General features: G+C 39.0%; 1 protein-coding gene across 3 annotated transcripts; it reads left to right on the forward strand.

The window, feature by feature from the left end:
* The first annotated feature begins 1597 nt into the window (after positions 1-1597).
* Positions 1598-6251, forward strand: LOC131300926 (disease resistance protein RPP13-like). 3 transcript variants are annotated; one of them, XM_058326967.1, is made up of 2 exons: positions 1598-4767; positions 5971-6251. In XM_058326967.1, exon 1 carries the CDS (start codon positions 2057-2059, stop codon positions 4715-4717), a length of 2661 nt encoding a protein of 886 aa, XP_058182950.1. In that variant the 5' UTR covers positions 1598-2056; the 3' UTR covers positions 4718-4767; positions 5971-6251. The 3 variants fall into 3 exon arrangements, with proteins under 3 accessions (XP_058182950.1, XP_058182952.1, XP_058182951.1); XM_058326969.1 differs by having other exon boundaries at positions 1602-4767; positions 5801-6251; XM_058326968.1 differs by lacking the exon at positions 5971-6251 and adding an exon at positions 4899-5060 and having other exon boundaries at positions 1602-4767.
* Positions 6252-13753: the final 7502 nt, after the last annotated feature.

Consider the following 13753-nt stretch of genomic DNA (forward strand, 5'->3'; position numbering starts at 1 on the left):
TTCCCAAGGAGCGGTACACTAAGTACTCAAATGCACCCATAGAAATTTATATGATCTAAATGGAGGCATATCCCCACGAGAAGGGTGGTGATCAAGCAAATTGGAAGCTCGTGTAACAAGATATAGATGACTGCAAGTCATCCTTCTAGAAGTAGAAGGCCTCACCGAAGGATTGTTTATTTTAATTTGATCAAGTTTTCTTTCTTTCGGCATTTTTTCTGTGAAACTTGATGATGCTAGCTACTGGTATTTTCTATTTTCGTGCTTTAATTTTGGTACGTCTTCTTGTTCGTTGAATTGCTTTTGATCTTGTTTCTGCACTTTATCGTGTCATTTTGGGACGTGGTCACGTGGGTTGAACTCAAATCATTTTATTGCATGTCAGTTGTTTGATAAATTTCCCAAACCAGATGCTATCTGTTGAAACTTTTTTCTTATGAGCTGGGCTTCAATTAGTCGAGTTCAAGCGTGTCTGGAAGTTGAAAATTTGGCTCTAATTTTAGTTCATCTGGGCAATTTGTGATATGTGCCAGTGCAGTAAAACAAGTAGAGTAGTCCTAAGACTCCGGAGATTCTAGGTTATAAATTACCCAAACATCCCCTAATAACAATGTGCCTCCATTAATGATAAGCAAAAATTATTACTCCTACTAGGAATTCCCTAAAGCGTGTGGGGACTGAGAAGTCCCCTGTTGAGACAGTGACCTTTGAAGAGAAGTTAATATTCAGGGGTGAAGTTTCTTTTTTGGTGGTGGGTGTGTGGAATATTATCAGATATTTTCAATTCCATGGAAGAACCTTCCTCTGAGTACCCCAATCAGGACCACAAGCTGGTGGGAAGAAGTAATAATTTAACCAATTTTATTGTGAAATAATACGAAGTTAATTGTATTGTATCCATTTTAGGAATTCCGGAGCATGGGATTATCTATAAACGTCAATAATTTTGCCAATTATAAGACCGAAAGAGTATAATGTAATAATGACAATTAATGACTTCCAACAAAAATCACATTTAAAGTTCAACAAGCGTTTCAACTTGTACACAAAAGATATCAAAATGCATTACAAATAAACTTTCAAATTAACTTTCTTATAAGTTATCGACAAGAAAAAGCTACACGAGCTTCTACAATTGTATTCGACGCGATTTCATATTTTCAAATCTTATGAATGATAGTCTCTATGTCAATAGCGTCAAATTCTATATAATTATTTTTCCAAAAAATCAAACAACCCATATCCTATATAGACTTTGCCAAAAAATCAAACAACTCATATCAAGTTTGAGTATATACAAATTTCAAAGGGCAAAACTTATAAAATTATTCATCGGTGAACATGTTTTGCTTTTCCTTTTGTACAGTGTTGCCTCTGGTTTTGTATTAACTATGAAGGAAAAATTATCTTGTGTGGTGTCAATGTAAATATCCATAGGGTTTCTATTATCCATGGTGGGTCGCCGGACCCCACACCCTGGCTGTGGCTTCGCCAAATGTACTAACCACACAAAGAGATCTCTTCCTCACCAAGCATAGGAAAAGCTTGAGCCACCGAAGGGCCATAAAAGTGAAGTAACTAAATAATTTTTTGAACAGGCAACATAGTTCAAATGATTCCTTCATCTCTCGTTACTTTACAAAGTTCAGCTTTCATTAATCAAAACCAAGTGTTTGGCTCCCTTTTGCTTGTGTTGTGTTGTATTGTATTGTATTGTATAATAGTATTATTTACAGTGTAACAGCGATAATATCATACTACATTGATTAGTCAAAAAGCAGATTAAGACCGACTGCTCCAGCTCTCACAAGTCAACCAACAAAGACCTGGGTAATTTCCAAGCAATTTGCTAGAGTCAATAATTTGGTTTTTTGCAAGCAACTTCCAACAACTAACCTTGTTTGGCTGGAAAGAAAAAGATCTTAGAAGAATGAATTCTTGCAGTTTTGGTATGCTCATCTGCACACTTTAAGAGTTCCGCAGAAATACTTGAAAGAAAGTTGTCCAGGAAAACTTTCAGCCCTGTTTACACACGCTGAGAGAGAGAGAGAGAGAGATGGCTGATGCTGCTGTTGAATTCCTGCTGCTGAACCTGAAGCAACTACTGGTATACAACGCCGATCTAATATCCGGCGTTAAAGAACAAGTTGAATCCCTTTACAATGAGCTCAGCATGTTGAAGGCTTTCCTAAAGGACTCGACAGAGAAACGCAGCGAGTACGAGATTGTGAAAGAGCTAGTCCGACAGATCAGAGTCGTAGTCTACGAAGCCGAAGACGTCATCGACACTTTCGTGGTCCACACCTCCTTACAGAAGGCCAGAAGCGGCTTTTCCAAAGTCATCCATGGCATCGATTACCCAGGAAAGCTTCGCATCGTCGCGAAAGAGATCCGATCTATCCGAAAAAGGGTAGATGATCTATACAGAAAGCAGTCGTTCGGATTCGGAGTGATTCAACAACAGGCAGGAGAGAAGTCCGGCAGAGGGTCACCGGATAAGAAGGCTCCGGTTGTTGAGGAAGAGAACGTGGTAGGTTTCGATCAGGAGGCGGAGATTCTGGTGGCTCGGTTGAATGGAGGAAAGGAGGAGATGGAAGTAGTATCGGTCATCGGTATGGGTGGACTCGGGAAGACTACTTTGGCTCGAAAAGTTTTTACTGGTCCTGTCATTGAGTATGAATTCTATATCAGGGCATGGATTTATGTTTCTCAAGAGTACAGTAGGAAAGAAGTTTTCCTTGGGATTTTGAATTCAATCAACAAGCTCACTGATGAAATGTATAAATGGAGTGATGAAAAGTTAGCCGAAGAGCTGCGTGTCCATTTGCATTGTGGGAGGTATCTAATTGTGATTGACGATGTTTGGACAAAAGGGGCTTGGGATGATCTCAAAATGGCATTTCCCAAGAACAACAATAAAAGTAGGATATTGTTGACGAGTCGAAACAATGATGTCGCTATCTATGCTAACCCAGATAGCCCTCCTCATCATTTGCGGTTTCTATCTGATGATGAAAGCTGGGAGCTACTGGAGAAGAAGGTGTTTCGGAAGGAGAGATGCCCTTTGGAGCTTGAGGATCTTGGGAAGAAAATCGCGAAGGAATGCAGTGGACTGCCACTTGCCATTGTGGTGATTGCAGGGCTTTTAATGAAGAAAGACAAAACGTGCGAGTGGTGGGAGAGAGTGGCTGAAAGTGTGAGTTCATATGTTGCTAGAGACCCCAAGCAATGCATGGACATTCTAGCACTCAGTTACAAACACTTGCCGTATCACTTGAAAGCGTGTTTTCTCTACTTTGGGGTCTTCCCAGAGGACTACGAGATCCCCGTTTGGAAGCTAATTCAGTTATGGGTTGCTGAGGGGTTTATCCAGCAAGTTGGGGAAATAAGTTTGGAGGATATAGCAGAGGAGCAATTGGAGGATCTTGTTGACAGAAATTTGGTAATGGTGGATAGAAGGAGGTCTAATGGAGGAATCAAAACGTGTCGTGTTCATGATATGTTGCATGACCTTTGCTTGAGAGAAGCCGAAGAAGAGAAGTTCTTGCAAGAGATTAAAGGGTTTGTTCTAGTTCCTTGTTCGTCTTTTTCCCCTAACTTGAACAAATACCGTCGCCTCTGTATCCATAACCATGTTTTGAACTATATTTCTTCCAAACCTTCTGGTCCACATGTACGTTCTTTCTTGTGTTTTGCGGTAGAACAAGGGGAGTCACGTAGAGAACACACTGCATTCATCCATGAAGCGTTTAAGTTGCTTAGGGTGTTGGAAATGAGGTCAATCAGTCTCCCCGTTTTTCCTGTCAAGATGAAAGAATTAGTTCATTTGAGGTACATAGCCCTCCATGGTGACTTCGAAATTCTTCCTGCATCAATCTCTTACCTTTGGAACCTCCAAACTGTTATCATTGAAACAACTTCACGTACCCTCAAGGTGGAAGCAGATATTTGGAAAATGTTGCAACTGAGGCATTTCTTCACAAATGCATCTAGTCGTTTGCGTGGCCCTCCAACTAATGCATGGAAAAGTGGCAAAGACCCATTGGTGAGGAGAAACCTACAGACCCTTTCTACAATATCCCCTGAAAGTTGTACAGAGGATATTTTAGCCAGGACTCCCAACCTCAAAAAACTTGGAGTTCGTGGAAAATTACGCACCCTCATGGAGGAAAAGGGAGGGTCCAGCTTGTTCGATAACCTTACTAAATTAGATCACCTTGTGACATTGAAATTGTTGAATGATACCTTCCCTGATCGTCCTTCCAGCGGTAGCCTTCCTCCGTTGTACAAATTCCCGCCAAACCTAAAGAAGCTAACTTTAGCAGATACCCTGCTGGATTGGGAGCACATGGCCATTCTGGGTATTCTACCTAAGCTTGAGGTGCTGAAACTGAAAGACAACGCGTTCAAGGGGGAACGGTGGGAGCCACTCGATGGAGGTTTTCGTCTACTCAGATTCTTACAGATTGGGAGGACGGATTTAGTTCATTGGGAGGGTTCGAGTCATCACTTCCCAAGACTTCACCGGCTTATTCTTAAGCACTGTGAAAGCCTAAAGGCTGTCCCTTCTGGTCTGGGAGATGTGTCTGCGCTTCAGATTATAGAGGTGTATCATTCCTCCCATAATGCTGTTGCTTCCGTCAAGCAAATTCAGACACAAAAGCAACAAGGAGTTGCAATCAATCAACTTAAGCTCCTTATCTATCCTCCAGAATAGTAAATTGTGGCTTCATGTCAATCAAGTCTCTATCGGTGTTCGCTTGACAGGTCAGTGAAGTTTACGAATTTATACTAATTCTCCCATCATTTTTGCCGCCAATTTCCCATTTATTTTTGAGCTGCAATAATCCAATTAATTTCGTTATTGAGCTATGTGATGGATCTGTCATGTCATTTAGGTCGTGGGCCACATTGTCTACGAAATAGGTAGTCTACTTCATACATGTTCTTGCGGCAATGATTCAGATGATGTTACGTTGAAAAGAGAATGCATTGTTCTACATATGGGCAGAGTAAATACTAAATACCCTATACTGGTTTTCAAGTAACTATTATTCATCTCTTCATATACGTTAACTCTATTTTTCCCCATTCGTTCTTCTGGTGGTGATACAAATGAATTAAGCCTTGAGAAATGATATTGGAGTAATAATTTGGTTGATTTATTTTAAAAGCGTATGGCTTATTCTCTACTTGTCGAACCCATGATTATTGTTTTAGAGTTGTATTCGAATGATATATGGAACAATTTCATAAGAATCTACCTTTGGTTTAAGATTGAACTTATATACGCTAGTTGTCATCTATGTGAAGCCAACTCAGTAGTTCACTTTTGATCCCCGGCTGACAGCAAGTCATGTGCTTTGCTTTGTGGAATCGTTGCTTTCCGTGGATTCGGAGACAAAATAATATGGCTTATTTCTTCAGCTCTATAATTACATTCATGAACACATGTAAAGACTTTCATAGCACCTATATTGAACGTGGTCCATGTGGACTTAAAAATTCAATACTCGCCTACATTTTGAACGAAAAAAACTTGCCAACATTTTGAACCAAAAGAAATTTGTTCCCTCAGATTGACAGAGGTTCTTTCTGTTTACTTTGTGATGGTTGACCCTGATTTACTGAGTTCTAAAATTTACATGAAGCAACAGTCTTTTTAATCTTGAATCATACACATATTAGACAAGTTCACTTTGTTGTTTGTAATATATCTACTTAGCTATGGGGAATACCTTGTGTTGGTTAACTAGTGTCTATTCATGATATCATAGCAGCTTCTTTTTTTTTATTGTAGTTGGGATTCATCACACGGACAATTGGATATGTCCACGCTTCTGACCATTGGCTGGCTAATTTGTTAGAGCCTATGTGAAATCGATTACATGTTTTAGGCAAAGTTATTGCGAAACTAAACGGTCCCCTGCAGAGTGGATTCTCATCCATTTGCATTTTCTCTTCATGCAGGCAGATGGTGCTAGAGAGAAGGTATTTAAGCCAGTGGTGACATCTGCTTCCTTCTACTACATGGAGTTATGGCTCTTTCTACTCATTTAAGCTACTATACTATTTGTCGTGTTGTCCGTGCAATTCTTGTTGTAGATTGGGAAATGTTGCAAACCTCTCAATGTTGCATGAAGTAACATGTTAGTTTTAGACAAACACATATTTTATTGCTTCATGTTTGCTATTAATGGTATTTGAGAACTCTAGTTGTATTATTATATCTTCTCCTGTTTTTCTTTCCACTTTTGATCATTCCCTCCTTTCAGAAATTTTTATAAATTTCTCTTTTTTAGTTTCTTACAGTGAGCTTACATGGTTAACGTCAAAACAATATTATTGAAGGTCATTATTCAATTAAATCCCTTCTTTCAAATTTTTTTCTAAATATTCGCTATCCAGCCTGAGAAAGTTAAAAAGATCCTAGGGCGGTTACAAGAGGGAAACGGGGGAAGCTCTCTTTGACTACCATTACTAGCCAACCAATTTTTACATTCATTACCTGCTTAATAATGGCTTGGATACTCCCATCTGCTATGCTAGCGCTTGCTGGCAACATATGATTAAAATTGGAACGATACGATTCAAAAGATTGCTTTCCTTTTTCCCCACCCTTGGCCTTTGAGCATGCTACCACTCAAAGGACCCAAGCCTCAGTCGCCAGCCTGAGGAAACCTCAATTCTCCCACGGTTCACATCCATAACTACTTCGTTGGCATCTCGAACAATGACCGCTAATGCTGCAGACTTATCTGTTGGGTTAGAGGTCTGATCACTCTTGAATTTCCAATAGTTGTTTGGGGGGGACGTTGCCATTTTTGGTCGTTACTATCCTTTGATGAATGGATTGAGTTATCCCTTTGTGCATTAGCCACCACGAAGTCTTCCCCTTGACCCCCTTAAGGCCTGTTGCAACAAGCTCTTTGGCTTTAAATCCCTTATACGCTCATTCAAAGTATATCAATCTAATGTATTGCCTATCCGCCTAATAGGAGCACCAAAGCCTAACAAAACATCAGTGGAAGGTACAACCAAGTGCATCGGTTGTAAAATAACAAGAGTTAACCTCAATTTGGAAAATCATTGCACATGAATTCAAACCTTTACTAGTGTACTACTTCATATCCTTTGGTGTTCCAGGTTTAAAATGTGTGACGATACAACCTGACACAGCTAATAAATCAAACTGTGTCCGAAAGCTACTCTAGAAAAACAATGAAACTTTCTTTTCTAGAGTAGTTTTTTTTAGAGTAGCTTCTGGAAAGTAATACCCATTCCGACCTGCATCTCCAACAACCCACAAGTAGATGCAAATGTGAAATAATGCTGTACAATAAATCCTAGATAAAAAAAGAGAACAAATCGTACCTGCAATGTAGCATTTCTTAGCTGTAGTTTCCGTTAAGAAACCAAAGAACCATCACAAAAAAGAAAAAGGAAAAAATATGTATCAAATTTAAAAGATGACAGTAGAGGAAAATTGTTTTAACCAAAAAAAAAGAAGAACCACTTGAAACATAAACCAATCCACTGGAAATAACAGTCTTGACAACAAATTTCTTCCCCGTATGAGGCTATTTCTTAAGTGTTTTTATTTATTTATTTATTTATTTTTATGTACTTTTGTGGTCCTCACGTGGTTTGTGTAGCGTCCTATGAGATTCACAGCAATGCAAGGAACGGCCTCGGTTCATTGAGTTACCAGATTCTACCAAATTGATGTGGCAGGCAAAGCACACTGATGCTGCTTCACATATGATGATGACTAGTAAATATTGAAATAATTGTCTCTGCGACAATTCACCTAACATTGCAAGGAAATATCACTCTTTTAGAAAGTAGGAATTTCGGGAGCAAATAGTATCTTCAGTACATTCGATATTCTCTGTAAATTACTTTCTTAACCACCTCCAAAACTAGGTCGATATATAGCCGATATGATTTGTAATAGTCTACCAATCTTATTTTCAATGTTTATACTCATAGAGCTCTGATGGAAAAGAAAGGGAGTTTATAAATGCAACTGCGAATTTACTGCATGTAACATGTGCTAACTAAAATCCATAAATCTTATAACAATTTGTTACATACAACCCAACAAATACACATGAACTTCCAAAATTACCCTTAAACCTAATTTTTCCTCCCTTTTGAACTCTCTCCTTCCTTTTCTCTCTATCCCCGACGTCGTTCTTCTCTTCTTCTCCATTCTGTTTTCTTTCTCTTCCTCAGACCACTAAACGACACACCACCACCAGCAGGAGCAGCAGCCTACACCACCACGCCACACCACCACCAGCAAGAGCAGCAGCCTTCACCACCACCGTTGGGTGCCATCCATCATCTGTAGCTCCACCATTCCGTCCACCAACCCACGGTAATGTTTGAATCCTTATGACTGAACATTCGGATCCGAATTTTCGATTTTTACAAACTATATCAGATATTAGAACTCGGTTATGGGTTTTAAATTTAAAAAAATTGTTGGGAAGTCCACTATAGATTGTTTGTAACCCACTAAATCCACTTCTAAATTTCATAACCCCTCTAGTCCACTAATTAGGTTTTGGTGAGGCCTTAAGTCCAATTCAATTAAAAAAGGAATTAGTTCAGGACCAAAATACCCTTACCTTTAAAAACTGTTAATCTGATATATCTCACTCCTATAAAATCTCCCATATCCCACTCGTATAAAATCTCCCATATTCACGTTGTTCCCATATCCAGAAGGGAAACAGAGTCCAAACGAGAGAGAGAGAGAGAGAGAGAGAGAGAGAGAGAGAGAGAGAGAGAGAGAGAGAGAGAGAGAGAGAGAAGATTACCTTTTCCATTCAAATCCCATATTTTTAGCCCATTATCCGTTCTACGTTTGAAATCCCAGCAGTTACGTTAGAATAAAGAGACAAAAGATTCTTCTTTTCTGATACACTGTATATAACGTAATTGTACATATATAACGTTATATACTCGTTCATCAGTTCTCATTTAACGTGCGATACTTACATTTTACGTTATATACTCATTCATCGGCTCGCATTTAACGTTATATGAGTTTTTGAAATCTTTTTTTATTATAATACAAGAACATATAACATTCCACGTTTACATCTGAACGTACATATATTAACATAAAATGGTATATGTTCTATAATTTTTTTGGAGTTTCGCTGCACAAAAACTCCCATATAACATTATATTTTTACTTTATTGAATTGGTCCGCGCAGCGGCCTCAATGACTTGCTTCGAGTAACAATATATGTTCTTTTTTTGTTGGGAGGTATACAAGTCAGGAACTTTCATATAATGTTATATGTTCTATTTTTTTGGAGTTTCACAGCACATAATCTCACATATAACGTTATATGTTCTACTTTATTGAATTGGTCCGCGTAGCGGCCTTATTGACTTGCTTCTGATAACTGTATATGTATGAGCTTCTGGAATCTTTTTTATTACAATGCAAGAACATATAAATAATCTTATATATGTTTACAATGCAAAAACAAACAAAAAATCTTATATGTATTACTTTGCCACATAAATAAATACACAAAAAAAAAACGTAATACGTGTGACAAAAAATAAACATATAACCTTATAACGTTATACATGAGATTCTATCTTTTCTAACTCTAAAAAAAAAAAGGAAAAAAAAGAAGAGGAGATCTCGTAACTTCTTTCCCTTTGTCACCGTCGCCTTCTTCACAGTCGACTTCACAGGTAACTTAATACTCTTCACCCCTTGAACAACTGCACAAATAATAAGTCAGTACCAACCTAGCAAATAAATATATAACCATATATACCAACAATGAAATGCAAAGCTCTATTCAACCATACCCTAACGGATCAATGATTGATATAACCACATATCAATCAAAATCCTAACTTAACTTAACCAATAATAGACCGATCAGAACCCTAAATAAACATACCTGGTAAATGATGTCAAACAACTTCGACGAGCGACTGGACCCGACTTGAACGGTCGAAGAATGGCAACTAGCAACCGACTAAAACGGGCGACTGACTGATACTGGGTGAAGAACGGCGACGATCGGAGAAGGCCGACGAATGCCGTCGAAACTATGGCGCAGAACGACGACTACCAACAGGCGAGACTGTTGTTGAACAGAAGCCCAAAGAAGAAATGGTAGGCGAGCTTGTGGCTTTTTCACGTATAGTATCGTTCGGTCTGAAAAAGGGGGGGGGGGGGGGGGGGGGGGGGGGGAATGGGATTTATACTGAATGGGGAGAGATTTCAGGAATCAGGAGAAATTTCAGGAAATTTCAAATGGTTGTTTTTGAAATGGTTGAAAAAGGGGGCAACAAGTTTTTAAAAAACAGGGGTATATTAGACCTAACATGGTTATTATATCTTTACTAATAGATTAGTGGACTTAGGAGGTTTAAGAATTTAGAAGTGGACTTAGTGGGTTTCAAAATTGCTATAGTGGACTTATGCAAAATTCTCCCTTTTAAATTTGAGTATTTGAATCTGAAGCCATATCCTAGAAATCGTACCCTAGAAATCGGTCATGCCCTTGAAATCGTTTCTAATAATGCCCTAGAAATCGATTCTAACAAAATCATGCCCTAAACAGTTCCGGATTCTAATATCCGAATATTGTTACTTATTTCAGATACACGAACTCAATTTTTTCTACTTATTTCGGATACATGAAGTCAAAATTTGTCAAGAATTTCAAACTTACGAAATCAATTTCTGATTTTGAGACTATCAACTATTGTTCACAATTGGGGAGAACAATTGGCTAAATTTCATAGTCTATCATAGACTTCATAGTTAGTGTTTTTGCCGTAAAATGTCGGGCCAGAAGAAGCGCCAGTGATAGGCTTGTAGAGAGACGTTCTATGGGAGTTACAAAGTTTGAAAACCAAAATCCAGATGTACTGGGACTGATATAATCAGATAAACTCGATTTTAGGTGTTCTGTTCAATTATTAGAGTTCAAAAATCTGTGCCATATTCGGACACATAAACTCGAAATTTTCAATTTTTTCAGACGTTTGAAATCAATTTTTTTGACATATTTTGAACTTAAGAATCTGACTTTTTTAGACTAATTTCAGATGTTTAAATCTTAAATAAATCCCCCTTTTTTTTGTATGTCTTATGGTCTTGAAAAGGAATCCAGTGTTTAATGTTTTGGAAACAGGTAATTGGAAATTATAGTGGTTCCTCTGTGTTCATTTTATATGTTTTTAATCAAGTTCAAACAAATTATTAGATCCATGTATAGATGTGTCTAAAGTTGCCCAATCTATCTACTTGTACATATCATGATCTGTATTCGTTGCATTACTCGCGCAAGTAAAAAGGGCTCTCGTGGAATGTGATGAAGTCCCATCGTTGCATCGCACAATTGCACAAGATACCATTGGAAGTCCCATCGTTTCAGATGTTTGAATACGATTGGGATATAAGACACATACTTAGCACTTGGACACACACATCCAGATTTCCACACACACACACACCCCGCAACCAAACACACCCCCTCTAACTCACACACACAAAGTGTAAAGTAAGAAATAAATATTTGCCTTATTTTTATTATTGAATTAGAGTATGCAACTTTATACAAGAGATTTCCTACAATTGTGCTAATCTATTCTAGGCAATCTAAATATAATCGGAATCTAAAGATTTTACTGCAAATACAATACAATCTATCCCATGAATATCGGGATATCATTGATCTTCTCAACACTCCCCCTCAAGTTGGAGAGTGAATGTCAAGAACTCCCAACTTGCGTATCATGACTGAGAAAGCTTCCTTTCCCAATGGCTTGGTGAACACATCTGCAAGCTGACTTGTTGAAGCAATGTATTTGGTTACAACCGAACCGTCTTGTATTTTGTCTCGAATAAAATGGCAATCCATCTCTATGTGCCTGGTTCTTTCATGGAAAACAGGATTAGCTGCTATGTGCAAGGCTGCCTTGTTATCGCAATATAACAATGCCGGTTTCGGATGTAATATCCGCAAATCTTTCAACAATGAGCGTAACCAAGATAATTCGCAACATGTTCCTGTCATGGCTCTATATTCGGCTTCGGCTGAGGAAAGAGATACTGTTTTTTGCCTTTTTGTCCGCCAGGAAACAAGAGAAGATCCCAAAAAAACACAATAACCCGTGGTCGATCTACGAGATGTTGGACAACCAGCCCAATCCGAATCAGAAAAGGCTCGCAAAGATAAATCATTCTGAGAAGAGAAAAATAAACCTTGTCCTGGACTACTTTTCAAATAACGCAACACACGCAAGGCTGCTTCCATATGTGGTTTGCGCGGTGCATGCATGAATCTACTTAACACATGTACCGAATAAGTGATATCCGGCCGGGTAATAGTCAAATAAATTAGGCGTCCAACAAGCCGCCTATACTGAGATGGATCTTTAAGCAATTCACCTGTATCTGAGAGCTTCATGTTTTGCTCCATGGGAAAGTTCACAGGTTTAGCACCCAAAAATCCACCATCCTTCAGAATTTCCAAAGCGTATTTCCGTTGTGAGATGAAAATACCTTTTTTTGATCGAGAGACTTCAATGCCCAGAAAATACTTCAAATCACCCAAATCTTTAATCCGGAAACGACTATGTAGAAATTGCTTAAGAGTAAATATGGCAGTGAGGTCATTACCCGTAATAAGAATATCGTCAACGTATATCAACAAAGCTGTAAAAGATTTTCCTTTCCGACACGTGAACAACGAGTAATCTGCTTTGGATTGAACAAATCCAGCAGCTTGGATAGCTGTAGAAAACTTAGCAAACCATTGACGGGAGGCTTGCTTTAAACCATATAAAGATTTATTGAGGCGACACACCAAGTTCTCCCCCTGTCGCTGAAGACCAGGAGGCGGAGACATATAAATTTCTTCATGGAGATCACCATGCAGAAAAGCATTATGAACATCAAGTTGGTGAAGAGACCAATTCTGGGCAGCGGCCAAAGCTAAAAGACAACGAACAGTAATCATTTTAGCAGTGGGAGAAAAAGTATCATGAAAATCGATACCTTCCAATTGGGTGTAACCTTTCGCAACCAAGCGAGCTTTGTAACGCTCAATAGTGCCATCTGAGTGACGTTTTATTTTATAAACCCAACGACAACCAATAGGCTTCTTGCCTGGAGGGAGCGAAGTGAGAGACCAAGTGTGATTCGCTTCCAAAGCGGCCAATTCAGATTGCATGGCAGCTTGCCAGTGGGAATTCGAAGCTGCTTCGGTATAAGAGGTAGGCTCAATATCCTGACAAATAGTAGCAGCAAAGGAGCGATGTTGTGGGGAGTAACGATGATAAGAGATAAAATTGCAAATAGGATATCGCGTACCTTTTTGGGAACCAAACGACGAAGGCAACAATGGTTTGGGAGACGTAACTTGGTTGCAAACATAATCGCGTAAAGCCGGAGGAGGGACATGAGGACGTTGAGAACGGCGGAGGGCTGGTGTGGGAGGAGGACTGGAAGGAGGGGACTGAACAGGCTGGGCTTGTTCTACAAGTGCTGGGGAAGGGACCGGTTCTGGTGTTGGCATTTGTTGGGCAGTGGAAAGAGGTCCTGAAGGGGCAAGATCAGGCACAAAATGAGGAAGTACAGGTGCTGAATTTGGAGCAGTGGATGGAGTGGACTCATAAGGAAAAATATTTTCATGAAAAATAACATCACGGCTAGTGAAGACTTTATGGGTGGCAAGGTCATAGAGCTTGTAAGCT

The sequence above is a fragment of the Rhododendron vialii genome, chromosome 9a (assembly GCF_030253575.1).
Source record: "Rhododendron vialii isolate Sample 1 chromosome 9a, ASM3025357v1".
NCBI classification, from domain to species: Eukaryota; Viridiplantae; Streptophyta; class Magnoliopsida; order Ericales; family Ericaceae; genus Rhododendron; species Rhododendron vialii.

Excerpts from the sequence above, each read along its gene's own strand:
- LOC131300926 (XM_058326967.1), top strand. The coding sequence starts at position 2,057 with ATGGCTGATGCTGCTGTTGAATTCCTGCTGCTGAACCTGAAGCAACTA.